Raw genomic sequence first — 27,004 nt, 5'->3', positions numbered from 1 at the left:
TGCGGTGAGTTGCGGTGCGTTTTAAAATCCGTAATGGAAATAAAATCATGACTGTCCGTGGCCAGTCTTACTTAGAATTTTTTCGCTTAGTCCAGTCAATAGAAAGTCATACGATCCTCAGTGCGCGCTAGCTCTATAGGGGATAGACAGTAGTTAGGTATTTTTCGTCTTTCGTGGCGAACGACCTACCTATCTATATACATATAGGTATACACAGTGTGGCCTGTGTGATGGTGTGGCCACAAAACATTCTTTCGAACATGGACGTATATTATTACATAATTATTATCCTCTATAAATCTATGATCGAAGATTCCGAAGCTTGCCCTGCCGTTTTCAGAGCCAGGCTGGCTCAGCCAGCCCAGGTACAGTAAGTAGTATCAAAGAGTATCAAAGAGTATAGTTAATTACTATAGTGCGTTTCATCGAATAGTACCTATGGTGTTATGTTGGTGTTAGCTGGCGGGCGTGCTCTGCCTTTTTGGAGTGTTTTTTTTGTTAAAACTGACTGGAAAGCGCTCTAAGGGGGTGCCGTGCGTTTGTCGGCGAGCGCCGGCACAGACGGGGTCCATATAATACCTACTTGTATCATGAACGTTATGACTTGTATAGTTTAACTAACTTGTTACAAACTTCGATGTTACAAATAACTACAAACTTGACATTGGCTAATCTTTGTAAAGCCAGACGAGAGAGAAAAAAAAAAGTTTAGAGAATAGTGAATAGACATTGACAATGACATTACAGAAGATTTTAGAAACTGACTGGACGACGGACGTTCAATCTGACGTCCACTGACGTCCACTGACGTCTAGTGTTGTGTTTGTGTTGTGTACATTTTAGAGTAATTAAATTTGGTTAAACTACGCTTAAGTTGGGCTTAATATGTTAATTTTTAAGTGTGCGCTCATTGTATTATCTTCATCTTATATTTTATCGTAAGTTTATATTGATATCAATGCGTATTTTTACTTGCTTCTCAACTTTTTTTACATAAGCAATTAAAAGTATCAACAGTCAACACAATTTCATTTGTGCTCTCTAGCAACTTCTTAGTTTTTGCTCGTTTAGTGACTAAAATGGTGCATTAAAACTTTCTTTTCGATGCTGCAATAGATACCTATAAAGTTACACAAAAAATTCTATAAGTACCTAGGTTATAAATCTTTCAGGATAGCCTTTCACTTTTTCTTGTATGCTATTTTGTATGTTTTGTATTCAGATAATTACTTAGTGTCTCTTTTTTTCAGCCTTTGTTCTGAACTGGTTAAAGAAACAAAGTTTTTGGACACTGGCCTTGCATTTATGTATGTTGCCAGCGGAGTACTGGGTGAGAGTCAACAGAATCTGTTAATATAAAATTTGTATGCTCTAATACTTTGTTAGGTGTTTTGTATTTGAGTGCCGCCTTAATGGAACAAGAAAACAATTAACTTTGTTTTATAAAATCACAAATATGAAAAATAAGTTAATTTGAGCTTCATTGATTTCTGTTACAGTTGATGATAGTTTTTCTATCACTAGTTGAAATCAACAAAAATATTAATAGTATAGACATGTCTTAAGTCAATATTGATGATATCAATCGTTTTATATACAATAATAGCAAAGGTACTGCACATCAAACTATCGGTAATGTCAATAATAGTGATTTCATCTTAAACTGCATCATCTCTTATTAGAGAACTCTTAGGCATACAGATTTTCAAAGGTGTGCCTATTCCCGCTGGGCCAGCATGGCGGGATGTTGCCTAAACCCTTCTCATTCTGAGAGAAGACCCATACTCAGTAGTGGGCCGGCGATGGGCTGATCACCATGATAGTATTCATAAAGTAGAGTGAGGCCAATGAGAAGAAATGAAGAATATAAACAAACTGACAATATTATTAATATGAGATATAAAGACAGAGATAATAATCGCTTGATTTTGCATGTAACTTAATAACTGTCAGTTTATTTACATATTTTATCTTGTCTTGTTGGCCTTATTTTTTCATTCTCAGTACTAACATGAACTAACTAAACCACAAAATCAAGCAGTGTGCTAACAAATATTTTTTTCAGCTGGCAAAATCATCTATGACAGATTCCAGCAGGTCCATGTCCTAGGCTCTTTAACCCCAAATCCAAATGTGACATTGTTTGCAAATAGGATTGCTTCCTTCTCAGCTACATTCCTGTCATTGGGCTTCCTGGTTTACTTCTTTTTGTTCTTATTTAAGGTAAGGAATTATGTATAGTATTATGAATGCATGAATGATTTATTCAGGTAAATGCAGGTACAATGAGATGTAAATTGTAATGAAAAGAAGCCTTATAAACTTTTCCAGCACTGGTGTGTGAATATGAACTACATAGTTATAAATAAATATTATGTAGTAAATAGTCGGTGGAAACATAATTAGAGCGACATTCGAGAAGCTTGTCAATGCAGCTCTTAAACAAGGAATTGCGTTCTTTTTAGTGTACAGTACCCAGCAAGAAAGATTACGTATTGAACTTTAGAAAAAGATTTCAGCTTAGAGCATCCTCTCTGTTGCTCATACCTTTGTGATGTTTGTCTTATCGACAAAGACAATGCTCTACAAAATTGTTATATCTTTATCCCTATCTCTTTCCTGCGGGATACTGTAAGCACTATTCGTCAGAATATAGAAGCCGCTCTGCTGCAGTGTGATGTATGTCAGTTTTTGTATTACAAATCCTTCATGTTCAGACTTCAGTGTGATGTCCTGTTGTGAATCACACATCGCTGCTATCGCGCGTTGCTTACAGATTTTAGTATTATAGTTTATAGTTATTATATAGAATATCAGAGAAGAAGGAAAAGGTTAGCCTACTTCCATCTTAGACTTCATCCTGTCCCTTCCCTAATCACTATCCATATTATAAATGCAAAACTGTTTTTTTGTTGGTTTGTCCTTCAATCACGCCGCAACGTATCAGGGTTTTTTTTTTTGCATGATTATAGTTTACATAGGCTACTTTTTATCCTGGAAAATCAAAGGGTTCCCATGGTTTTTAAAAACCTAAATCCACGCGGATGAAGTCGCGGGCATCAGCAAGTTATTAATAATGAATTTATGTGTGTTAAGTAATTAGTATGTAAAAAAATATTTATTAATAAATGATATCAGATAATATCAATGGTATTTTACAGTAACATCTTGTTTGACATTGTATTAATATATTAATGCATGTGACTGTTCTTAAGTAGGTACCTAGTTTGTTTGAAAAACTACTATTGGGTCATTATTGGGTATTTAGGTTAGTCGTTCAGCTTTTGTAACTAACTGTAATGTTTCTTAACTGTAAATTGTGTTATTTTATTATCTGTGTTAACGACTAACGCTGGCCATACACGATCAAGTTTGCCGTCAAGTTTACAGCGGACTTGAAGCAGCGTCCAGTTAACTGATGGCCATACACCACCAAGTTTAGTCATAGTCATTTAATATTCATGATATACATGCATTATACATCACTTACTCAATTAAATTCAAAATTCATTTTTTCCAAAGTCCATGTTACAATAATTTTCCATAAAAATATAAAATAAATTTTTTAATAATCAATTTCATCTTGGATTCATTATAACTATAGAAATACTCCTCGACAATTGCGCATTTTTTTGCTATGGGGGATCTGATTATAGACCTCGGGACCCATTCCAACCACTGTACGCGAAGCTTTCTCAAGCCTGTGATATCACATCGCCATCAGGTGATTTTGATGCCGTGGATTAAAAAGCCGCTTAATCCCCCTATTCGCAAACTCATCTTTATGTTGGGCCACATGAACGCCCACATTCAAAATGAGTAAGCTGGGTAGGGTTAATATGCCTGATTTCTTAAAATATGGGCGAGCCGAGGAGTATCTTGTAGTACGTGGGCTAATATTCGGACTGCCTGCTTTTGAAGTCTAAAGGCCCAGTCTGCGGTACGGCCCCAAATTTCAATTCCATACTGTAGCAAACACCGCCTTTTACTCGACGCCGCTTCAAGTCCGCTGCATACTTGATCGTGTATGGTCAGCGTAACACTTGACAATTGCAAAATCATGAAATTCCAGTCTACAGTCATAACATAACAAAATTAAGATTATTATCAACTGATTAAGTAACAATTTAAAACCGGACAAGTGCGAGTTGGACTAGCGCGGAAAAGGGTTCGGACGATGAATATCTAAGTTTGTACGCAAAATATTGAGAGATGTACCCTACCTACCATGTTAATTACGACCAAAGATTATAGGTTTTCCTGGAATCTATTTTCCTGTAATTTTTTGTATTTGTTTTAAAATTATGGCTCAGTATTTTCTGTATTAAAGATACTTTATCTATTAAGGGGGATATTATAAGTTATAACCCAATAACCCAAACAAAAAGCACATGTAACAAAATTACGATACACGTCCGTGTTTGGGTTGGAGAAGCTCATATATTATGTAGCCTACACATGAGTTTCTCTTATCCAAATCTCTATCAAATTTAAACTTAATAGGTCGAATAGTTTCGAATTGGGTATATTGGCTTTGACAGACGAACAGACAAACAGACACACGAGTGGTCCTATAAGGCTTCCGTTTTTCGTTCGGACGTACGGAACTTTAAAAACTGCCTCGTTGATCAACAATAGATATTGGCACCCAAGGGTCAAATTAAGAAAATTTTCGTAAATAGCGTTCCTTAGTTAATATTACCTAAGTATTTAGGTATATGTAAGTATCTATCTACGTTTGGATCTATATACCGAGTCTCAATTTAACTAGTGCGTGACTGTTACTTTACCTTGGGTTGGCCTTCTCGTATCTAATTGCTGTTGTGTAGAAGAAGGTAATGTTACATACCTATTTCCCAGTAAGACGTAATAAGTATGTGGAAAGAACCAACTGCAAAAGCCTTCCTACATAATTATAGGTATTAGGTAAACAGTTGATTTTTGCGTTGACTGGTCAGTGGTCCTAACAAAATATCCCACGTTCGAGTCCTGGTTTTAGCCATAAAGTTATTGGGGATTTCTGTTAAGAAATTTTCTGTAGCAGCTGATTGCGAACCACGGATATAATTAAAGATCCAGGAAAGATCTTCCAAGTTCATGAAACATTTAAAAGCTCGATGAACTCAATCGGCAGCTTCGGCTTCGTAGAGCGTCGGCTTTGTCACTCAAACCTATGAGACATTTTGTCAGGCAGGCTCCATGACAGAGACAATGCTCTATAAAAGCCGAAGCTGACAAGCTTCGGCTTTGTAGGCCGAAGGTTTTCTTGACAGACACGACAGACGGACAGACAGACCCTATAAATAAGGGTTCCGTTTTTCCTTTTGAGGTACGGAACCCTTAAAATGGATAAGCAGCTCCAGTACGTCAATCAACGTTCCGGTACGGTGTCGTGTAGAAACTACAAACCCATACGGGGTATGGGTGTAGTAAAAAATCCTTCCAACTCAACCCTTCCAAGTTAACCCACTTGGAAGAGGGTACCGCATATATTTTGACTTTAATTTTATTTTTTTCTTTTTCAGGTGGATGAACAATGCCTGCGAGCGCTAAACATATTCATTTGTGGATTTGGAACTTTGTACATGTGGGTGCAGGTTAGTTAAATACCTTTTTTTCCTCTCTCGTCTGGCTTTACAAAGATTAGCCAATGTCAAGTTTGTAGTTATTTGTAACAAGTTAGTTAAACTATACAAGTATGGACCCCGTCTGTGCCGGCGCTCGCCGACATACGCACGGCACCCCCTTAGAGCGCTTTCCAGTCAAAAAAAAAAGCAGAGCACGCCCGCCAGCTAACACCAACACAGACGAATCCGTACCACCTGATTAGTTTTCAAAATAATAACGTAATACCAAACGACGATTTGCTTTATTAAAACATAGTCCATCTCACTATTATTGGCGTCACTCAGAAAAGCAGGTATTATTTAGATATTTTTATCGAATTATTGGAATGTCCTCTCCAAAACCAACACAAAAAAACACAAGTTTAATGTGCACGGTTATCCGAGAGTTTTAATCTAAACAAATTAATGCCAACATAAATAATTTAATTAAAGCGTGATTGCTATCACAACATCTAATTATCCAGTTCACAACCCAAATACCGAAAATATGCGATATCGCTCCGAATCTCAGAAGGAGACTGAACTAAAACCTTCGAAACACCCGCATTTATGCAAGTTCAATCTTGTTGGCCTCCTAGCAACAGATTGTATGACATCGAATGAGCCAAATATCGATTTTATAAAACTACCTGCATTAGATAAATTAATAATTTTATATTATTTTTGACAACTCAAATCAATTTTTTAAAAATAACCTTACAGTTCGGCCGTCCTGAATTTAACACGCCCTCGTGTTTCTAAATAATCTTGTCATGTCAGTCGCGGGCTTCCTTGCCCTAAGTCAAATCCAAATCATGGGCTATCCTGCCCTCCGTCAAATCATTAAAACCTACCCTTGAACTGCCGAACTCTCAGTTTTAATATCCAGTCAACAATAAATCCAAAAGACTAACTTCTCATTCGATGTATACAAAATCTGAACCACTTAATACAAATTACTTTCCAATTCACAAAAGACTAAATTATTAAAAAAAAACTAAAAATTTTAGTCACCAAATCAAACTCAATAAAAATTTTAATCAAATGTGGGTTGTTTAAAAAAAGATACCAAAGCGAAATTAAGGCAACGTAAGACACGTCCCGCTTCTGAATTATTGGCGTCACTCAGAAAAGCAGGTATTATTTAGATATTTTTATCGAATTATTGGAATGTCCTCTCCAAAACCAACACAAAAAACACAAGTTTAATGTGCACGGTTATCCGAGAGTTTTAATCTAAACAAATTAATGCCAACATAAATAATTTAATTAGAGCGTGATTGCTATCACAACATCTAATTATCCAGTTCACAACCCAAATACCGAAAATATGCGATATCGCTCCGAATCTCAGAAGGAGACTGAACTAAAACCTTCGAAACACCCGTATTTATGCAAGTTCAATCTTGTTGGCCTCCTAGCAACAGATTGTATGACATCGAATGAGCCAAATATCGATTTTATAAAACTACCTGCATTAGATAAATTAATAATTTTATATTATTTTTGACAACTCAAATCAATTTTTTAAAAATAACCTTACACTTTTGAGTACGCCTCATCCGTAAATGTCGATTGAAACAGCATGCGCCTACGCTCGACATTGAGCGACAATAGAGAACACTTTTAACGTCTATATAAAGTGTATCTACAGTTTTTGCAGTATTTTTAACTAATAAGTAAATATTAGTGTTCAATATTTCTAATCAATTTTTTTTCTTTCCAGTGCATCATAACTACATACATTTCTACACTATTCTATGATAGAAGATTGACAGTGCTAAGGCAATGCCTTGCGAACATGAGCTTCCTTTTCCTTATTGTAATGGCAATTTTTGGGACCGTATCTTCATTTTTGCCTGAAGGTGAGTTTGTTAAATAATTCATGCAATACCTGAATGCAGAATATTAACTAGAGGGTCTTCCAAAATGGGTCAAATCCACGGCATTTGTTAGTTTTAAGTTTAATAACCATTTTAAACTGAAGTGATCGAACACCAAGTAGTCCAATCTGAGGTTGCATCGTGGCGGTCGGCGCAGGTCATTAAATAAATACACAAGCCCGAATGACCTGTTTTTGTACAATGGACAGCCATACGCCTCATATTCAGTACTGAGGGTATTCTTCTCACCAATATTGAAGTATTCGAGAGTCGAAACAAAATAACGTCAAAGTAAAATGGACCTAAAGGTCATTGATTTAAAGTTAAAAAATCAGTACCAATGATTTTGATTTCGCAACGTTTCCTCTTGGAGCGCTGGCTGTAAATATATGTACGAACGTGAACATTAAAACAAGGAAGTTAAGGGCCCTTTTACTTTAACGCTAAAGTGTTTCGACTCTCGAATACTATCAACGCTGGTGATTAAATCTCGAACTGAGGGTACAGATTCGACTACTTGTTTTGTGCGTACTATACACAAAGTACATACAATGTTTGTCATTATTTCATACAAGTTATAACTAAGTGTGGGTTTTGATGTTTAATAAAGATTTTTTTAATTTGATTAGTTGGCAACAATACCTATGCTGATACTTACCTATATGAAGTACTAGCTGATACCCGCGACTTCGTTCGCGTGGATGTTTTTTAAAATTCCCGTGGGAATTTTTTGATTTTCCGGGATAAAAAGTAGCCTATGTGCTAATCCATGGTATCCATCCTATCTCCATTCTAAATTTCAGCTCAATCTGTCCAGTAGTTTTTGCGTGAAGGAGTAACAAACACACACACACACACACACACACGCACGCACGCACGCACGCACGCACGCACGCACGCACGCACGCACACACACACACACACACACACACACACACACACACACACAAACTTTCTCCTTTATAATATTAGTGTCATTGACTATCACGGTTGGGTTTAAATAAAATTAAATAGATAGTTTTACTATAAAATTGTATCTTTATACAGTAAAATAATTACTATACAGTAAGTATTGCGCTCCCGGTCAGTCAGTGAGATATCCAGGGTTGAAGGGGTTTGATTGACTGCCGTTGAGTTCCCGTTGACGCCCCGTTCAACCAACATAGATATTAAGCTACATTTAAAAAGTGGGTACCTTGATCTCTGCGAGGCAAGAGCATATTTGGTTGACTCTTTGGTTCCCGGAGGCTATGGTGATCAATCTTTGTTTTTTCAGTGTTTTGGCTGAATAAAAATAATAATATTTATTAAAATAGCTTTGTATAATGTTGCAGGTGGGGGTTCCAGCGCCGTTTACGTTTGCCACGTCGTCAGTTCCCTTTGTAGTTATACATTAACCGCGATATTCTGTATATTTATATTGTCCTTCGAAAAAGATTATGAATATTTTTCTGAGGTGAGCCATAAGCTAAATTTGAGTTAAAAGAATCCATAGATTTCAGGCCCGGTATTCATCTAAGTGGACTTGAGAGGAGTTGTGTACAGTCAACCAATCAGATTTTCAAAAGATTACGTGATAATTTTTTCACGTCATCCATTATGAATCTGATTGGTCGACTGAACACATCTCTCTCCTCTTCTCTCCGCTTAGGATTATTATGGATATAGATTTCTGTCATTTTCTTTGCAGGGACTTCGATCAGAAATGTTACTCGATGACGATTGTTCCTTGAACAATACGTCACTCTCCGACGGCGATAGTATATTTGGACCACAGGAGCTTATCTCGAACGCGATAGTTATAAAGGCCAGCATAGCTTGCGGTAAGACCTCCTGACCCGAGGCCGTGCCCAGTCCGGGCACGGTCCATCAGCATAACTCCTATGCTCCCAATAGGTCCTACGGTAGTTTTAATAAATCAAACGTAGAATTAGAAACGGATAAAGAAAACAATAATCTCGAGCATATCTCTCCTATTAGAGATAATATTGCAGATAACGACAGTGGTATGTCGTCCGGTGAAAACGACGACTCTGTGAGGTATAGTTATAAACGTAATGTAAGTGTTAATAAAGTAGCGGACGATGCAGTAATAACCAAGTGCCTAACTAATGAAAATCAACGTGCTGTGCGTTGGAATGAGATTCCAAGTTGTTCTAATGTTAATAACGATGCTTATGTGGAGCGGGACTCGTTTGGTAGCGATCGATTGATCGATTCCGATTTTATTGTGATAAACTTGTCGTGTGACGTCAACGATGTTTGCGATTCCAAAATGAGAGAGTCGGTTGTTGGTACAAATGTTTATAATATTGATTGTGATAACTCGAGCATCCTTAGCGTAGATTCGAGCCAAAGTTTAGTTCCTGTTGCGAACAACGAAATCGTCAAATCGGAAAATCAGAAGCTGGTGAGTTTATCCCTTTCCATTTTGCTGGCCGCGTTGCTCCAAGCGATGCGATGTTTCGCCCAGTTCTTAGAGGACATTGTTACCCCACAAAGATTATAAACAATTGTGTTCCAAAAATATTTTTGTGCAGTATTGTATTCGCTAGTTATACGAATTATTATTCTCAATTACAAGATGTCAATATATTTCATTACCCTCTTGTAAACTTTGTTTTATTTCTTTTGAGTGATTTGCAGGATTTGTTACTTACGACACTAATCCACTTAAGTACTAATCCATCATTTACACATGCGTCATTGCGTGCGCGCCGCTGCAGACCGAACACGAATGTGAACAGGTAGTGATCGCAAACCAAGTAGTCCAATATGAAGATACAACATGGCGGTTTGCACAGGGATTTTTGTACGGTTGGCGTCAGAAATCGAGTAGCAATTCCGCGAAACTAATGCATCAAAAAATGTCGCACTTGTCGCCTTTTTCTATTAACACGCCACACACACCTAACACATGTGCGTAACCGTGCCACGCGAATATAATCATTAAGGTGCTAAACGACTTACGGCCTTTGACTGTGCACTTATACGTCTCCTGTTCAGATTTGACTATAGTGCGCACTATAGTTCGTGTGTGGATCGGCGCATCCTCTTTGTCACATGTGTAAATGTACCTTAGGTACGACAATAGTGCAGCGGGTGGGGTTTGAACCGCCGACCTTTTGGAATTCAGTCCGCTCCTCAACCATTGAGCTATTGAGAACCTTTAGAAGTTACGTCGGTACCTGATCAAACAACCGACGACGTCTGCGTAATTCAGTTAATTCAATCTACAATACAATCAAACGTGAAAATTAAGATTAATTGATGGTTTTGCGAATTTCACAGATGTAACTTCTAAGTTATGGTATACCTAAAATCTATTGAGAAGATGGAGAAACAAGAAAAACTTCAAAAGATATTTTTATTAATAATTTAATAAATAATACCGAACAATACACAAATGAGACTACTAAATACACACACAACAAATAAATTATGAGGTTAAATAGGTCATTGGTACACTAAACAAAGTTACTCCTCTATTTATTGTCTCAATATTACTCCACTGTCAGTTAACGTTGATCGCACACTGGCCGCAAGCGCCGTAAGTCTCCAGTCGTTAAAGAATGATTAATTGATCAGTGGCTGACGTTATTCGATGTTCAGTACTGCAAAAAGGCGTCCCGTGTGTCTTTCAAAGTGCAATTAAACTGTTGTGGCATGCCACAAAACGATTGCGCCAACCAATCACAGCGCGCCTCGAACGTCATTGCGTCAGAGTGCCACAACAAACTTGTCTAGATACACGTCTTCATATAGAATGTATGACTGCGATCGCTTTTTGCCACCTTACGTCATGTGAACATACTTTAGCGGCATTTGCGGCTCGTTTCGTAATATGCGATCAGTTTATAACGACGCTTCGTTTATCACTGTAATCAGTCTGTTGTTAGAATTATGGCACTTTTTCTTCCATTTGACCGAGTTCCGGTGTTCAGGGTTGTGGTGTTCCTGGTTGGTGTGTTCTTGGTTGGTGGTGTGTTCTGGGTTGGCGGTGTGTTCCTGGTGGGCTCGGTGTTCTTGGTCGGTGTGGTGTGGCGTGGATGGTTGAGGAGAGTTGTTTGATACCACGAATGACCACCGTCTCGCTTTGCGTTCGGCCAAATTCGGCAGTTCGGCTATCAGATTATTTTCGTACTCGCTTAGCATTAGATAGTTCTCCACCTGTTATTAAAATTGTATGAATATTATATTTGATTTTTTTGTAAATACCAACGCAGTGAGAGAATATTGCCCCAAATTTCGTAAAAAATATATGAGATGCATTTAACTTTAATAGCACTGCCCTGCGGGGAAAGAGTTTTTTTTTGACTCAATTCAGGCTTTTTTGCCTTATTCTATTTCTTCGTTAGCTGAATGGGCAAGAGTTATAAATAGAAAACTATTGCCAATGTGAATAATTCAAAACTTGACTTGAATACAAAAGCAGATTTGGAATTTTTGAGTATTTCCTAGATCAGACAAATTATTCTGTGTGAACAATCTATCAATTCAAAAAAATATTAGTGCATATTGCAAACACATTACCTTGTTACAGCTAGTAATACAATCACCGCCACAGTCCAGGTCCTCTAGCAGATGTTCGGGTATGTCTAGATCTAGGTCTAAATCTAGGCCGCCCTCCTCGCTGATGCAGGTCAGCTCTGGCGGGATGTTGGGAGGTGGGGAGCCGAGGCTTCCTGGTCCGATGCTGTCCAGCAAGAGATCTCGACCCGCTCTTCCAGGGGCTACTAGCTCTGCTCCTAGAACTTTATAAAATGTTGGTTAGAGAAAATTGCCAAGAAATAGTACAACGTCATGAATGCTGTCCCGTCTTTCCAATTGAGACAATTTAGCATAGGATTCAGCAGATAGTATTTCCAGTTATCTTGCCTAAATCTTGTCCCACTGTAATGTGAAAGGGATTGAACGCAACGAATAGGTGTATAATTCGTTGATTGCTGGCAAGAGATCTTCAAGTCGCCAACGACGCAAGTCGATGGAAGATTTAGAGGGTGGACAGAGCTTAGCTGTTTCGAAATATAATAGAAAAGCTTTTGTTAATTGTGTACCGCCTTCACTTCGAAGATGGCACACGATGATGTAGGATCTTACCTAATGCTGTCGCAGCGCCGGCGGCGGCACGCGGTTCGCGCTCGCGGCTGCGCGGCGCGCTGCATGCAGATTCGCATCCTACTCCTCCGCCGTTTTCTCTGAAAAAAAAAAACCATCAGGTTTCATCACAAGTGAGGTCATGATCACACTAAAATTATGTGTTGTGCTTCATATTTGACGAAATTGTTGTGAGTCGTAGTGTTGATATCTTTTTCGATTTTTGTGGCTTATAGTGTCGTGATTTTAACGTTCAAGGAAGATATCGTGAAGGAATCTGCGTGCTGGGAGTTCTCCATAATTTTCTCAAAGGTGTGTGAAATCCTGCGAATCTGCTTGGTCAGGTGATGGACTATGGTTTAAACCGTTATCATTCTGAGAGGAAATCCGTTCTCAGCAATAGGCCGGCAATGGATTGGGATGATGACATTTATTATAATATGAAGTTATTGAGTATATGCTATGAAGTCGTGCGCCACAATCTGCTGTGCGCCACAACAGATACAACACTTATCTGGTGTGGCAGAGAAGTAGGAAAGTTTGTAGTTCACTAACCACCTCCGCCTACCACGCTATTCCTTCATGAGATGGTTTTCTACAAATAAATATTAAATAAGTATATACTACGTGTAGATAGGGTATTGGACTTACTTGGTGTGCTTATGTGCGACGCTACGGCGATGTAGGTCGATGCAGAAGAGCGACAGGGATCCAATAAGAGAGCACGTGGAACTGAAGTAGTATCCCGCCTTGCCTCCGCATCCCACGTTTATGTACCCTGAAATGATCAGCAAATAGGTTTGTAGGTACAATAACTCTTTCTCTCTCTCTGGTTAACCTCAACCCAAGCAAACGGGCTAGAGATTCTAGAGTCGGGCGTGGTCCTTGATTTTATTTCTTATTCTTTTCTGCGTTCATACCTAGTAAGTAGTAAGTCATGAATGATGCTAGGTACAGTAGGTACTAAGCTCATGCTTAGTACCTACTCATCTCACGTTCTTCACAGCGCACTCTGACTTTGCTCAAATTTAAGACAGTTAGAACGAGACAGATTTATATCGATACATAAATCTGTCTACTTTTAACAAGGTAATTGCTAATTGACAAATCGCAAAAATGCTGTACTTAGAAGTAAATTGTTTATTTTTCTAAAGCATTAACAGCTATTAAATACATGCAATTAAAAACTTCAGTTTGTGAAGATTATAAGGGCCTCTTTTAATTTAGTATACATTATCCTAATAAAAAAAAAAAAACAAGTTGAAAACATTGCTGTTCGCAACTTGTTCTGTAAAAATTTTCTTTAACATCTTGATACTTTGAAGCCAACCTCCAGAAAATGATATGTTTAGGTATAGCAATCAATTCGAACTGTTAGTTTTATACTAAATGTTTTTCATTTCTTAAATAATCTAAAACTAACCAAAAAACTTCCTGTGCTATTTATTTTCTTGCAGGCGCTCTATGGAATTCAGTGTCCACTGGACTGTCATGGCGGAAGGACTGTGCGCGTCATTTCGTCGCAAAATATTATTTAAAATGAATTTAAGCTTATTATTTTTGAATGAAAGTTGTGTTTATAATCGTTGAAAAATAAAATAGGGATTTTTTCATTTCTAAAAGAAGCCTGCTTATATACTAAAATTTATTCTAAAGTCACGGTTTTACCAGGTAAATACTCGGAGGTTGTCATAGATTATGATGACAGATAGTAAGTGTTCTAAATAGGTATTATACCTATGTTTTTTAGGAGATAGCGCGCCTCGTTCCGGGTGCCGTGTTCCGAAATGGATTTCGTAGTAGTGCAAGTTTGGTGCAAGCCCCACATGACGGAGGGGTATGCGTCAGGCATTTCCTGTGTACAAAAAAGACCTATATTTCGGATCCATTTTTCATCACTGACATCATGCACTATTCAAAGACTGGTCTTCAAGCATTGAGGAATTTTGGACGAGAGACATCTCGAAGGTTCCCGAAGGCTGCCTAACTGAGTTAGATTTGTCGGCTAGCTAGCTTTTTTTGAAATTGGACCTACTTAGCTGGATTGTGTGTTAGAGATTTCTTATGAGATATTATATGTACATAATAATATAACCATCATAAGAAAGCTCAGATTCATGCTGCGGGCAATGGGGAGAGCCTAAAGGTTGGAACGCCATTTCGGCGGCCGTGTTTCCTGCCATATATACCTTAAATACCTGCAAGCCAAGAGTGAATAGGCATCTTCTAGGTAAGCGTGCTCCAACTTGGACCTCATCATTGCTTTCTTTAAAGCATGATTGTCGTCAAGCGCAAGCGCAAAGATTCAGGCGGCGCAAACCCGTAGCATGTGGAAGACCCTATTAAAGACCTATGTTCACTGTGGATGTCTGTCGGTTGATGTTGATGATTATGTCTTTAGTGCAAGTAGTTCAGTAGTTTCAGAGTTTATCGATAACAAACAAACAAACCTTTCCTCTTCATAATATATGTACTTAGTAGCGCAAACTTGGAAAAAATCTCGTGGAAACTCTTTGATTTTCCGAGATAAATGTCATTTTACCTGGCAGCCCTAATCAATTTTATCACTGATAATAATAACTAATTCATAACCGTTAAACCTAAGAGTCAAAATCTCGTTTTTCTAGTCGAGTTCCGTAGGCTCTTTGAACTCACCGCATCCCAAGAAAACCTACCATTAGATGTAGGAATAATGGAAAGAGGTCACAACCCTCAGCAATAAAGAATACGATGCGGAGAGAGATGTCACTCTCAAGGTCTTTAAATGTATCCATGCAAAAAACCACGTCGACTGGTTGCTCCGTTGCAGCGTGATTGAATATTAAACCAACAAACACACTTTCGCATTTGAAATATGGCCAATGATTATAAGAAACAGTTTAAATCTCTCTCTGCTCTCCGAGAGACGTTAGGCAAAGTGAACACGAATTATGACACTTCTGTGTTCTTATACAAGCTTAGGTCTCTCAATTTTGTCAATTAATGTCAAATTTCTTTCTCAGATCAAAACCTAGTAAGTGGTTTAAATTCAAGAGAAGTTTAGGAACACACCTTTGAGAACATGGAAAACTTGCAGGTATGCAGGTTTCCTCACGATGTTTTCCTTCGCCGTTAAAGCAAGTGATATTAAATTGCTTAAAACGCACATAACTGAAAAGTTAGTAGTGCGTGATTCCGGGATCGAACCCCCGACCTTCGATTAGGAGGCGGACGTTCTAACCACTAGGCTATGACAGTTTTTAAATTAAAGGGGTTTAAATATTTTAGTATGAAGACTGGCCTACACATTTATTCATTACATGTGCATCATTTTCTTTTTTAGGGTTCCGTACCTCAAAATGAAAAACGGAGCTCTTAAAGGATCACTTTGTTGTCTGTCCATTTGTCCGTCCGTCCGTCAAGAAAACCTATACAGTACTTCCCGTTGATCTAGAATCACGAAATTTGTTCTCGGATTTATTCCTTTACTTGGGCTATGAGAGTTGAGACCTCTCTACCTGCCCATAATTCTAGGTTAACGGGAAATACCCTATCGGTTTCCTTGACAGACACGACAGACGGACAGACGGACAGAAAGACAGACAACAAAGTGATCCTATAAGGGTCCCGTGTTTCCTTTTGAGATATGGAACCCTAAAAACATTATGTAAGTATGCAAAGTATTTCCCTTGCAAACATATTTAACAGTTGACATGTAGAGGTCAGAACTCCTTTTGACTTTTCCTATCTTACTTTTAAGTTTTAATGCATTATTAAGTATTTACTGTTTTGACATGGTATTTAGATAATGGGTGATATTTATTTTATTTAATCTAATTCCTTTGAAAAACTTAGTAAGGCGCATTAATCTATAAAAAACCTAGCGAGTTCATAGACTTACTATGTTTTAAAATGGTCAAAGCGACTTACTAGCTTTTAATTTTACTTTAATGTGGGTGTCCTTACAATACAACGGGACATACTATGAAAGTTAGGCTTATGACATAAAACGATTTTCGGAAAAATGACATTTACTTTGTTTTGATATGGGGCGGTCGATATAATTAGGTACTAGGGTAAAGGCTCAAGTAAATAAACAGATTGGACGTTTTTACATGTATTAAGAGCTGGAATAAAAAACCGGCTGATATACCTTTTTTAAATATTTTCTTACAAATTCTTACACTTTTTTCAATTTCAATTTCAAAACCGTGTTCCGTTCAAACCGTTCAAAAGTGCGTGTGCGTGCGTCCATGTGTGTGTGTGTGAGTGTGTGTGAGTATATACTTGTCTGTATGTTTGTACGAGTGTTTGTGAGTTTGGTATTGCGTTGTATAACCACATGAGTAGCGAACAGAGTCAAAGCTTCATACAAGCGCGCTACGATAGGTACACTACTACAAGCTTGAGGCGCGTGTGTGCGTGAGCACAGGCGCTACGTCGCGTACGGAGAGAAATCGGTTTATACCGGTTCGGCCTGTGCTCAAGCTCAGGGGCTGCAGTACACGTCGCGCGTCGTGTTTTCATTTAATTTAATGTTAATGATAATAATTTAAATAGTGTTTACAATCTATTTTCTTGAACTGTCATAGATTTTGTTCAAAATCAATATCTGAGGATCCCTAGGATCACAAAACAGGAAATTGTTACCAAAACTTAAAACAGTTGGCACCATTTTGTAATTCTTTGTTAATTGACCGATTTCGTTCAAAATCGATATTTAGAGCTCCCTGGCATCACAAAACAGGAAACTGTTACCAAAATTTAAAAAAGTCGACGCCATTTTGAAATTCTTTGTTAATTGACCGATTTCGTTCAAAATCGATATTTAGAGCTCCCTGGCATAACAAAAAAGGAAACTGTTACCAAAATTTAAAAAAGTCGACGCCATTTTGAAATTCTTTGTTAATTGACCGATTTCGTTCAAAATCGATATTTAGAGCTCCCTGGGATCACAAAATAAGAAACTGTTACCAAAATTTAAAAAAGTCGACGCCATTTTGAAATTCTTTGTTAATTGACCGATTTCGTTCAAAATCGATATTTAGAGCTCCCTGGGATCACAAAATAAGAAACTGTTACCAAAATTTAAAAAAGTCGACGCCATTTTGAAATTCTTTGTTAATTGACCGATTTCGTTCAAAATCGATATTTAGAGCTCCCTGGGATCACAAAAAAGGAAACTGTTACCAAAATTTAAAAAAGTCGACGCCATTTTGAAATTCTTTGTTAATTGACCGATTTCGTTCAAAATCGATATTTAGAGCTCCCTGGGATCACAAAATAAGAAACTGTTACCAAAATTTAAAAAATTCGACGCCATTTTGAAATTCTTTGTTAATTGACCGATTTCGTTCAAAATCGATATTTAGAGCTCCCTGGGATCACAAAATAAGAAACTGTTACCAAAATTTAAAAAAGTCGACGCCATTTTGAAATTCTTTGTTAATTGACCGATTTCGTTCAAAATCGATATTTAGAGCTCCCTGGCATCACAAAAAAGGAAACTGTTACCAAAATTTAAAAAAGTCGACGCCATTTTGAAATTCTTTGTTAATTGACCGATTTCGTTCAAAATCGATATTTAGAGCTCCCTGGCATCACAAAATAAGAAACTGTTACCAAAATTTAAAAAAGTCGACGCCATTTTGAAATTCTTTGTTAATTGACCGATTTGGTTCAAAATCGATATTTAAAGCTCCCTGGGATCACAAAAAGGAAACTGTTACCAAAATTTAAAAAATATTTTTAACCGACTTCAAAAAAAGGAAGAGGTTCTGAATTCCTCGGTATCTTTTTTTTTTAACGTATGTTCCCCGATTACTCAAAGACGCCTGGACCGATTTGGATTTTTTTTGTTTGATAGGGTATACTTCGCAGGTGGTCCCATATAAATTTGATGAAGATCTGATGAATATCTTCCGAGATGGAGAACGGAACTCCTCAATGGATAAGAGCAAATTGCTCGCGATCAGTGTAATATCTTAGTAAACAGTAGGGTTTTAACTGGGTATGGCATATTATAGTACAGTGGGGCCACTAAAAATTGTGAAATAAAAAATTTTCAAAAGAAAAATAAAACCGACTTCAAAAACCACAATCACTAAAATTATTTTTACTTTTTAGTGTTTGTGGTTTTTGAAGTCGGTTTAATTTTTCTTTAGATTTTTTTTAAAATATTTATTCTGGTATTCTTCTTTCTTGGATAAGGATCCCTCTTGGGTATCCCCATTTCTCTCTGTCTTTGGTACTATCAAGCTAATTTTCTCTCGCGATTTGCACAATAGCATTAGACCAACGCGTCTTCAGTCTACCTATTTTTCTTTTGCCTGCTGGACCTGGCCAAGGGGAGATTTTTCCTTTCATCTGTAAAAATCGATACAATATGACCATTTGCATTTCAGTTTTAGGGCATGTCTCAAGGTGTCTGTAGGCTTTGTCTTTTTTCTTATGTCTTCAATTCTCACTTTGAATATTTTTTCCTTAAGTTATGCTCCTTGCCATCGCCCTTTAGCAAGTCACTATTATTCTTTTTATATTCTTTGTCTGGACCCATGTTTGGCTGGCATAGGTGAGGCATGGCAGGATGCATGTAGGTATCTGTAACGGATCTTTTAAGATGTACTGGGTAAGCTCCTTTCATTCTTTCCTTTTGTGCCCAGTACTTGTTCGAACTGATGTTAATCCGTCTGTCTACTTCCTCTTCTGCACTTGTAACGCTGAATGAGACTTGTTTTTTAAGATACATTTAGGAGCATAGGTAATGTAGTTCCAATACTTAATTGTATTTATTTGCCTGTTATTATAAATATGGCGGCTGATTGAATGAGGCCGATTGTTGTAGGTACCTCTGCGAAACTGTCCAAAAATAGTAAACTGAAGTAAGTAAGTACTACTTACAAAATTATGTCGCTTTTCATTGATAAATATGGATTTCGAAAATTTGACCACATTTCCAAATTTCGCGATATATAAAGTGGCTTCCGATTCCGAATCATTTCACTGGCATACAAAATTCAACTTTTTTGTTTTATTAGGTTTTGAAACTGTTTCGTACTAATTTGACTTCGCTGATTTCAGATCTACTTTAATTTTTTACACAGCAGCTCTAGTTTTTGAGATACAGGTACCCCCATATTTTGCACTATACTCACACTTTGTATGTTCACACTTTATTAAGATCACACAAGTAATTTCCAAAATTTATCGAGGTGTTAACATCAAGAAGAACATCTGCAAGTTATTCCAATCATTTTTGTACCATTTGGTGGCGAGTACGTATTAAAGAATGTCGTGCAAGTGTGTCTAACTTTGTAAAACAAGCATACTCGGGCTACTTTGAGAACCCATTAGCAGCTAACAGCAAGGCCTGGACTCCAAATTTTTATATGTGGAAGCTGTATTTCCTCATTGCGTTTATGAGCAAATAAGAATAGACCCTACTTTTACTAAAAAAAGTATTATAATTTGGCGCGAACCATCTAAACACCATGATGATTATTATTTCTGCATTGTGAATATAACCAGAAGAAACAGCAAAAAAATTGTTCCAAGCGACTCTATTGTAACTTGCAGTCTACAATTAGAACGATTCTGACTTCTGGTGATAAATCTGTACCTCAGCCCCAACCCAGTACCTCCAATCTACTTCAAGAACTTTCAGAAGGTAGTGACGATGTAGTGACTTTTACATCTCAACTTAGACTATTCAATCAAAATGATTTGGACCACTTAATGAGAGATCTTAGATTGTCTAAAAAGCATCAGAACATGTGGCTTCTCGGCTCAAAGGAACAAATCTGATAACATGTGTTACGGTATATTGTTCTCACTACTCTCAAAACATTCAGCAGCTGATGTTGCACTTCCAGCGACTTGGGTGCAACATGGGCATTAAGTTTTTCTCTATTATACAGAAAGGGCTCTATTATACATTCTAAAACAGGTTTTATTTATTATTATTATGTAAAATAGTTTTTGATTTATCGCGCAAAATGTAGAAAAAAATATACAATAAGTCAAAAACTGTGAAAATCTGACAATTTTTTTTGAATTCCAAGCCGAAAATATATTTAAGAATTTATTTATTAATAGGAATCGAGAGTTTATGCACTAGATAGAGTTCGTTCATTCACTGAAATTCCCAGTTCATTTACTGGCAATTTATCCTTTTGTTAAATAAAATAAGTTATAATAATTAATACCACGCATTTTATTTGATTTTTTGATATTTAAATAATTTAAGAGTGTATACCTACTGTGTACAGACACACAAAATATAAAAATTATATATAGAACGATTCTCATATACCTTAATTTTAGGTCAATGTCAGGGTAGTCCTTATTCGTTCATTTACTGGATCTTTTACCCTCCTACGTCAAAATACTAAAAGTCCGCGTAAATTTCGCAGATTGAAATGTCTGCTTGATTAATTGTCAATAGAGGGTCATGACATGTCAAAATTGCTAGTTTGAAGGTGAAATCGTCTATGTCATTCGCATTGGCTTTCCTCTTAAAGTGCACTCTATACATCTGTCTAAGATGAAAGCGACTTGGATGGGATATGGCAGTTTTATTAAACCAATAGGTACCCATCTGTTTCTGCCCGATATCTTGTCAGACAAACCAACAAACAAAAACACTTTCACTTTGATAATATTAATTATTAGTAGGGACATTATGTTTTACTTAATAATTTTTTGGCTAGTTACCAGAGAGCGGCACGCCGATTGCGATAGGCACGGCCTGCGAGCATTGCACGAAGCCCCAAGTGCGGGCGAAATTGCGCGAACGCACGCGTTCGTACGTGTACATCTTCAGCGAGTAGTGGTAGCCACCGCAGAATATACCTAGAATTACATTTGGTATCTATATTATTATACTAGTGTTTGACAAGGGAATTTCTGAATAATAACAAATAAAAAATTGTGGAACCGGCAGGAATCGAATCTGCATCACTCCTGAATATTGGACGATTCGATCACTTGATCTAGAATCATGAGATTTGGCAAGAAGGTCTCACAGCACAAGTAGGAAAGAAAAAATCCGAAAATCGATAATTTATAGTGTCACATAAAAATACTTCTTACTGCAAACTTTTGCAGTTGGAGATACGAAATAAATACACGTATCCTTCCAAGGTACGGAACCCTCGGTGCGCAAGACTCCCACCTAGCCGGTTTTCTATGGAATGGCCGCTTTGCTACTACTCAGCCGGTTTTTTTTATGAGACGGGCCAAGTGCTGCTCTTCGGCGATGCTTCTCCTTTACACTGACACTAACTTTTAAGACTAGCGTAGGTATATTTTTTAACTAACCGTAAACCCAAGCGAACATGACATATCCACTATAGGAACCTTCAACAGCGGTTAGTGCCATGGTAGCCAACCCACACACGAACACAGCAGCCTGCGTGAGGTACTGCCTCGCTATGCGGCACTCTGCTGACTTCTGCCGCACCAACAGACCGAACGCTGCACAACCCACCGCCCACGCTAGGCCGAGGTATGCCTGGAGTAACTCTGCAGTGTCCCCCAGACCTGTGATTGAAAAAAAGAAAGTAAAAGTAGTAAAAGTACAATTAACCGTCTATACGTAATAAACGAATAATAATGTAGGAGTATCCATCTACACCGGTAATATTATTGTGCACAAGACGTGTGTGCGCATACACAGGTGTAGGTATCCTCTATTCTCTCTCTGAAAGCAAATAAGTACGATACGATCGGAGTTGTGCAGGACATGTGGCACATGTGTGTGGGGGGGGTTTATACACCATCACTGTCTTAAGTCCGGGCTAACACCCAATATCTGACTATTTTTGGTCCCACCAGGGAATCCCATCGACTTTGTCAGCCACAGTAAAATATGCTAACGGTCAACTAGACCAAGGAGGCAGTTAAATGGTAACTGACATCAAAGAACAGCTCAAACTGCTGGGTCTAGAAACTTGAGACTTAGCATGTAGGTAGGTTTACCTGTAACATAGACCCCCATGTGGGCATCCACTAAGAAATGATATCGAAAAAAAAATTTCCATATAAGAAGTTCGTATTGAGAGCAGATAACCTACATTACATCTGATAAGGAAGTTTTGTTAAGATATTGTTGCTTTGTTGACAATAAAAATAAATCAGATAACAAACCCGCTCATGCGAAGGTTAAAACGATGACTTACCTTCCTCTTCGGCATGATAAGCCAAGTAAAATATAGGCGTGTTGATCCCAAACGCCGATATCCCCGTAGACATGAGCAAGATTCTCACAGTTTTCGATCTCAAAGTAGAAAAGTCGAAGAAAGGTTGTCTGTCGTCGGCCTTGCTTCTGTCTTTCATCTTCCGCTTGATTTTGTTTTGGTTTTTAAGATGTAGGATGGCGCGTCTTTGGGGGTGATATAGGGAGGCCGAACGGTAGAACGTGCCGAGTATGAAAGTGACGAATACTACTCCGGTTACTGCCTGCAGTCCTAATCGCCATCCAATTGCTCTATAATTTGAAAGAAATAGTTATTTAGGTAGTTAGGAAGATAAAGCTATAAATATATAGAAAGCATCCATAAAATAAGCTATTGCGTTGCAATGCCTTGTAAGGCAGTATTCAAGGCTAAGCAGATCAGTCTAAAGAATCTTAAATGATTTAAAACTGTGACCTATAAATAAACTGGCGTAGGTAATCTAGGTAACCTACCTATACTTACGTAGATATACCTTATTTTATGGTGTGGCCACATAGTAAAACTTTTATGACCAGTACATCAAACTCTAGTTATGATAGAAATCATGTGTAGCACCAGTTCCGCTATTAACTCTCACAATGGTAGATAAACGAATATCTATTTACATTATTGTTTTCTACGATACAAGAAAGGTCAACGCTTTCACAACATAAAATTTCTTTAAAAAAAAGAATTCTACACTAGGTACCTGATGGCTCCTTTGATAAAGGTCGACATGACGGCGATACCGAGGCCGCTGCCGCTCACGATGAAGATCTCCACCAGCTCGCGGCGTCGCTTGAAGTATTGAGCCACCATCAACGTAGAGCAGTCTCGAGTTAACCCCACCCCCACTCCTACTACAGTCCCTAGAAGATAAAAAACTATGTAAGAACAGTGTGTAGGCCGAGTGTGGTCAAAGCCACCATATCTGCTAAGAATGCGACGAACAGGAGACATACCTAATTACTGTGGACAATTAAAAAAATATTCAAATAAATCAGCCCTTGGCTGCAATCTCACGTGCTGGTAAGTGATGATGCAGTCTAAGATGGTAACCTGGAAGGAGTTTGGCAGTTTGTAATAAACCCAAACCCCTTTGGTTTCTACACAGCATCGTATCGGAACGTCAAATCGCTTGGCGGTATGACTTTGCCGGTAGGGTGGTAACTAGCCACCAGACTAGTCCAGAGGAAAAGAAATTATAAAACTACAAATTTCCCCTGCCAGGAATCGAACTCGGGACCTCCTACTGATAATCCCACGATGTTCCGCTGTTTCCCACAATAACTCTAGCGTTTAATGTTTTGACGTGAGTCGCAACTTGTAAGAAACGGTGTTTGCAACCTCATACACAAAATTATTTCTGAATTCACTGACTTTATTAATAAACACAGAAGTTATTCATAGAACTGAAACAAACTTTCAGCTTACTGAATATAATGTTAATCGAGTTACTTACTTGCCATTGTCCTAACTCTATTGCTATAAACGGTAAATAATTATCTGAATCTCGCATTGTGGACAAAATAATCTGCTTTTACACGTTATTAGGTAAAATGAAAAGGTTTTCTTTTCAATTGCTATGAGAATGGCATGGCATTACATTACGATTGGCTGTGAATTGTACAAATTAAGGGTGCCGACGATCGGATGGACGTGATCAAATTATAGGATTCCAAACAGTCTTTGAACGTTTAACTTGGATTTTATCTATACGACTATCAATGGAGATCAATTTTATAGACAGAGATAATGGCTGAGAAGAATTTTATGTGGGTAACAAACTTATTTTTGTAAAAATAGAATTGCAGAATAAAGTTATTTTTCACTAAGATCTGCCTTTCGCAACCTACTTCTTTAAGCCCGTGGGATTCTCTCTAAATAATGGCAATTCCTTCAATCCTCGTCATTCCTCATCCAGCTATTTGGGCTTTGTACCTATTCATAGGTGATTCTTGATCAGTTAGGACAGGGCAGTTATAGGACCAGACAAAGGGCAAAGGTATAGCAGAACCACCGTTGTGGTAAAACACAGAACGAGTGTAGGTACAAACTGTAACAAACAGGTAGGTAACGCTCCAAATAATTTGGAGCCAAACTTAGTTCACAATTATTGTGAACTAAGTATTTAGGATGTTCCGTGAAAATTTTGTCTATGAAAGAACGCCTGTCACAATAATTTCGAATACATTAATGTAACCTCCATAGATATACGTTGCGCCAGAGCTGTGTTAGACACGCCATCGCCTATTGTCTGTCCCATAGGAGCGAGCGTAGCGAAAAAATCGTGTCTATGGTCTGTCCAGACCTTTACTGTTAAGTTTTGCTAGTTATACAAAAAATTGCATGGTTGATGCGGTGGTAGTGTAGAGGGGTGGTTATTCTAAGTCTAGAGGTTAAGACGACAGCCTCCTGATCAGGAGGTCAGGGGTTCGTTTTACTTTAACTTTTCGGAGTTATGTGCATTTTAAGCAATTAAGTACCTATCACTTGCTTTAACGGTCAATGAAAACATCGTGAGAAAACCTGCATGCCTGAGAGGCCTCTATAATGTTCTTGAAGGTGTGTGAAGTCTGCCAATCCGCACTTGGCCAGCGTGGTAGACAAACTAAACCCTTCTCTTCCTGAAAGGAGACTCGTGCTCAGTAGTGAGCTGGGGATGGGCTGATGATGATGATGATGACGCGTACAGCTACAAACAAACATCTTGGATATAAGATACAGTTTTCCTATCGCAACTGAGTCAACCGACGTTTCAAATTGGTAGTCATTTGTTATGCGTCGAACAGTCCCCGGTTTATAAGCTGTAATATCCTGGACGGTTTCCTCTCTCACGTGCTGTCGGTGGGTGGAGGTTTACTACCTCCACTGCACTCGTGAATTCTGTATCGGCATATTTATGATCTCGTACATTTACAGCTCGCAATAGATTGCAATTGAAAACTATCAATATACTACCACCTACACCTACCTACCCTATCTTACACACAGTTAGCAATTTGTTCAATTTGATAAAAATTGCCTACAGGATATTGTTACCATCGTCATCAATATCATCACCCACAAGTACGAGTTTCCTCTCAGAAAAGAAGGGTATATCCTACATAATATACTAGCTGATGCCCGCAGCTTAGCCCACGTGGATTTAGGTTTTTAAAAATCCCGTGGGAACTTTTGATTTCCCAGAACAAAAGTAGCTTATCCGTAATAGCCCGTACCCGGGATGCAACTTGTTTCTGTACCACGTAAATACATTTGAATGGATGATGCTTTAAAAATTCCGAGGGATAACCAGGATTTAGGAATGCAATTCCTTACAGCATCAGGATTGAGGAGTTGGGTCCCCGAGTTCAACGACAAAGTCTTTACTTCGTAAAGATACCTTCAATATCAATTTATAAGCGACAGTTTCTAAATCCCATCAGCTTTGGTGGTCAGGTTCTCTGCAGCATCAGGATTGAGGAGTAGGAATCCAAATTTTTTTAAAGACAATGTCGCAAGGTTCCTATCGATTAAAGAAAATAAGCAAATCGGTTCCGAAATCTCGGAGATTTCGGTATACATAGATAAAAAACTCCTTTTTTGAAATTCGGAAAAAATTAGTACCCTATGTTACTCCCTGATTAATCCTCTACTTGTCTGTGAAAGTCCCGTCTAAATCAGTTCAGCCGTTCCGTTCCGTTTGTATTTGTACCCCCAACCTCCTGAAAAGGAGGCAGACGTCTTATTAACCACTAGGCTATTGTGTCGATTCGATTTTTGAAAAATGTTGTTTGCGTTCTGTCAATTATGTCTCTGACTAGTGTCACGATAATTACTTACCTGCTAAAGAAAATATGGATTCAATGTAAGCAGGAAACAATTGAACTTATCCTTTATGACATTAAGCACCACCACTGTAAAATATAGGGTAGTTAATTTTATTGCAGGAAACATTAAATTGAATCGATCGATTTATTCATAAAGTTTTATTACATTTGTGAGAGTCAATAATACGATATTCCTTGTCCGTTCAACATCAAATGATAATACCTAGTGTGGCTATGTACCTAGTACCTACCAGTACTAGAAGCTGTGATAGACTAGTGGTTAGGACTCCGCCTCGTCTAGTGGTCCTCCTCCTAATCGAAGGCCGGGGGTTTGATCCCGGGCACGCACCTCTAACTTTTCGGAGTTATGTGGGTTTTAGGTAATTTAATATCACTTTTCTTTAACGGTGAAG

At 38.0% G+C, this 27,004-nt stretch overlaps 3 protein-coding genes across 9 annotated transcripts in view; 2 read left to right on the top strand and 1 right to left on the bottom strand.

Moving 5' to 3' along the window:
- The first annotated feature begins 772 nt into the window (after positions 1 to 772).
- Positions 773 to 9,329, top strand: LOC123870006. 2 transcript variants are annotated; one of them, XM_045913159.1, is made up of 7 exons: positions 773 to 938; positions 1,251 to 1,330; positions 2,066 to 2,223; positions 5,526 to 5,597; positions 7,333 to 7,471; positions 8,824 to 8,945; positions 9,180 to 9,329. In XM_045913159.1, exons 1-7 carry the CDS (start codon positions 886 to 888, stop codon positions 9,324 to 9,326), a joined length of 771 nt encoding a protein of 256 aa, XP_045769115.1. In that variant the 5' UTR covers positions 773 to 885; the 3' UTR covers positions 9,327 to 9,329. The 2 variants fall into 2 exon arrangements, with proteins under 2 accessions (XP_045769115.1, XP_045769116.1); XM_045913160.1 differs by lacking the exon at positions 2,066 to 2,223 and having other exon boundaries at positions 799 to 938.
- On the top strand, positions 9,329 to 10,104 carry LOC123870007. Its single transcript, XM_045913161.1, has one exon. The coding sequence runs from the start codon at positions 9,498 to 9,500 to the stop codon at positions 9,996 to 9,998; it is 501 nt and encodes a 166-aa protein (XP_045769117.1). The 5' UTR covers positions 9,329 to 9,497; the 3' UTR covers positions 9,999 to 10,104.
- A 747-nt stretch (positions 10,105 to 10,851) lies between these two features.
- The window catches only part of LOC123870005 (monocarboxylate transporter 10-like), a 156,961-nt gene continuing 140,808 nt past the window's right edge, over positions 10,852 to 27,004 (bottom strand). For all 6 annotated transcript variants that reach the window (XM_045913152.1, XM_045913157.1, XM_045913156.1 and 3 more), the window contains 8 exons: positions 23,489 to 23,648; positions 22,744 to 23,051; positions 21,884 to 22,105; positions 21,278 to 21,415; positions 13,238 to 13,364; positions 12,590 to 12,687; positions 12,023 to 12,243; positions 10,852 to 11,659 (listed from right to left, as the gene is read on the bottom strand). In XM_045913152.1, coding sequence (XP_045769108.1) covers positions 11,345 to 11,659; positions 12,023 to 12,243; positions 12,590 to 12,687; positions 13,238 to 13,364; positions 21,278 to 21,415; positions 21,884 to 22,105; positions 22,744 to 23,051; positions 23,489 to 23,648 — 1,589 coding nt within the window. In that variant the 3' untranslated portion in view covers positions 10,852 to 11,344. The remainder of the gene's footprint in view (positions 11,660 to 12,022; positions 12,244 to 12,589; positions 12,688 to 13,237; positions 13,365 to 21,277; positions 21,416 to 21,883; positions 22,106 to 22,743; positions 23,052 to 23,488; positions 23,649 to 27,004) is intronic.

This window comes from Maniola jurtina, chromosome 12, assembly GCF_905333055.1.
Source record: "Maniola jurtina chromosome 12, ilManJurt1.1, whole genome shotgun sequence".
NCBI lineage: Eukaryota > Metazoa > Arthropoda > Insecta > Lepidoptera > Nymphalidae > Maniola > Maniola jurtina.
Note: the sequence above shows the minus strand (reverse complement) of the source record. Positions and strands in the feature narration are given on the sequence as shown.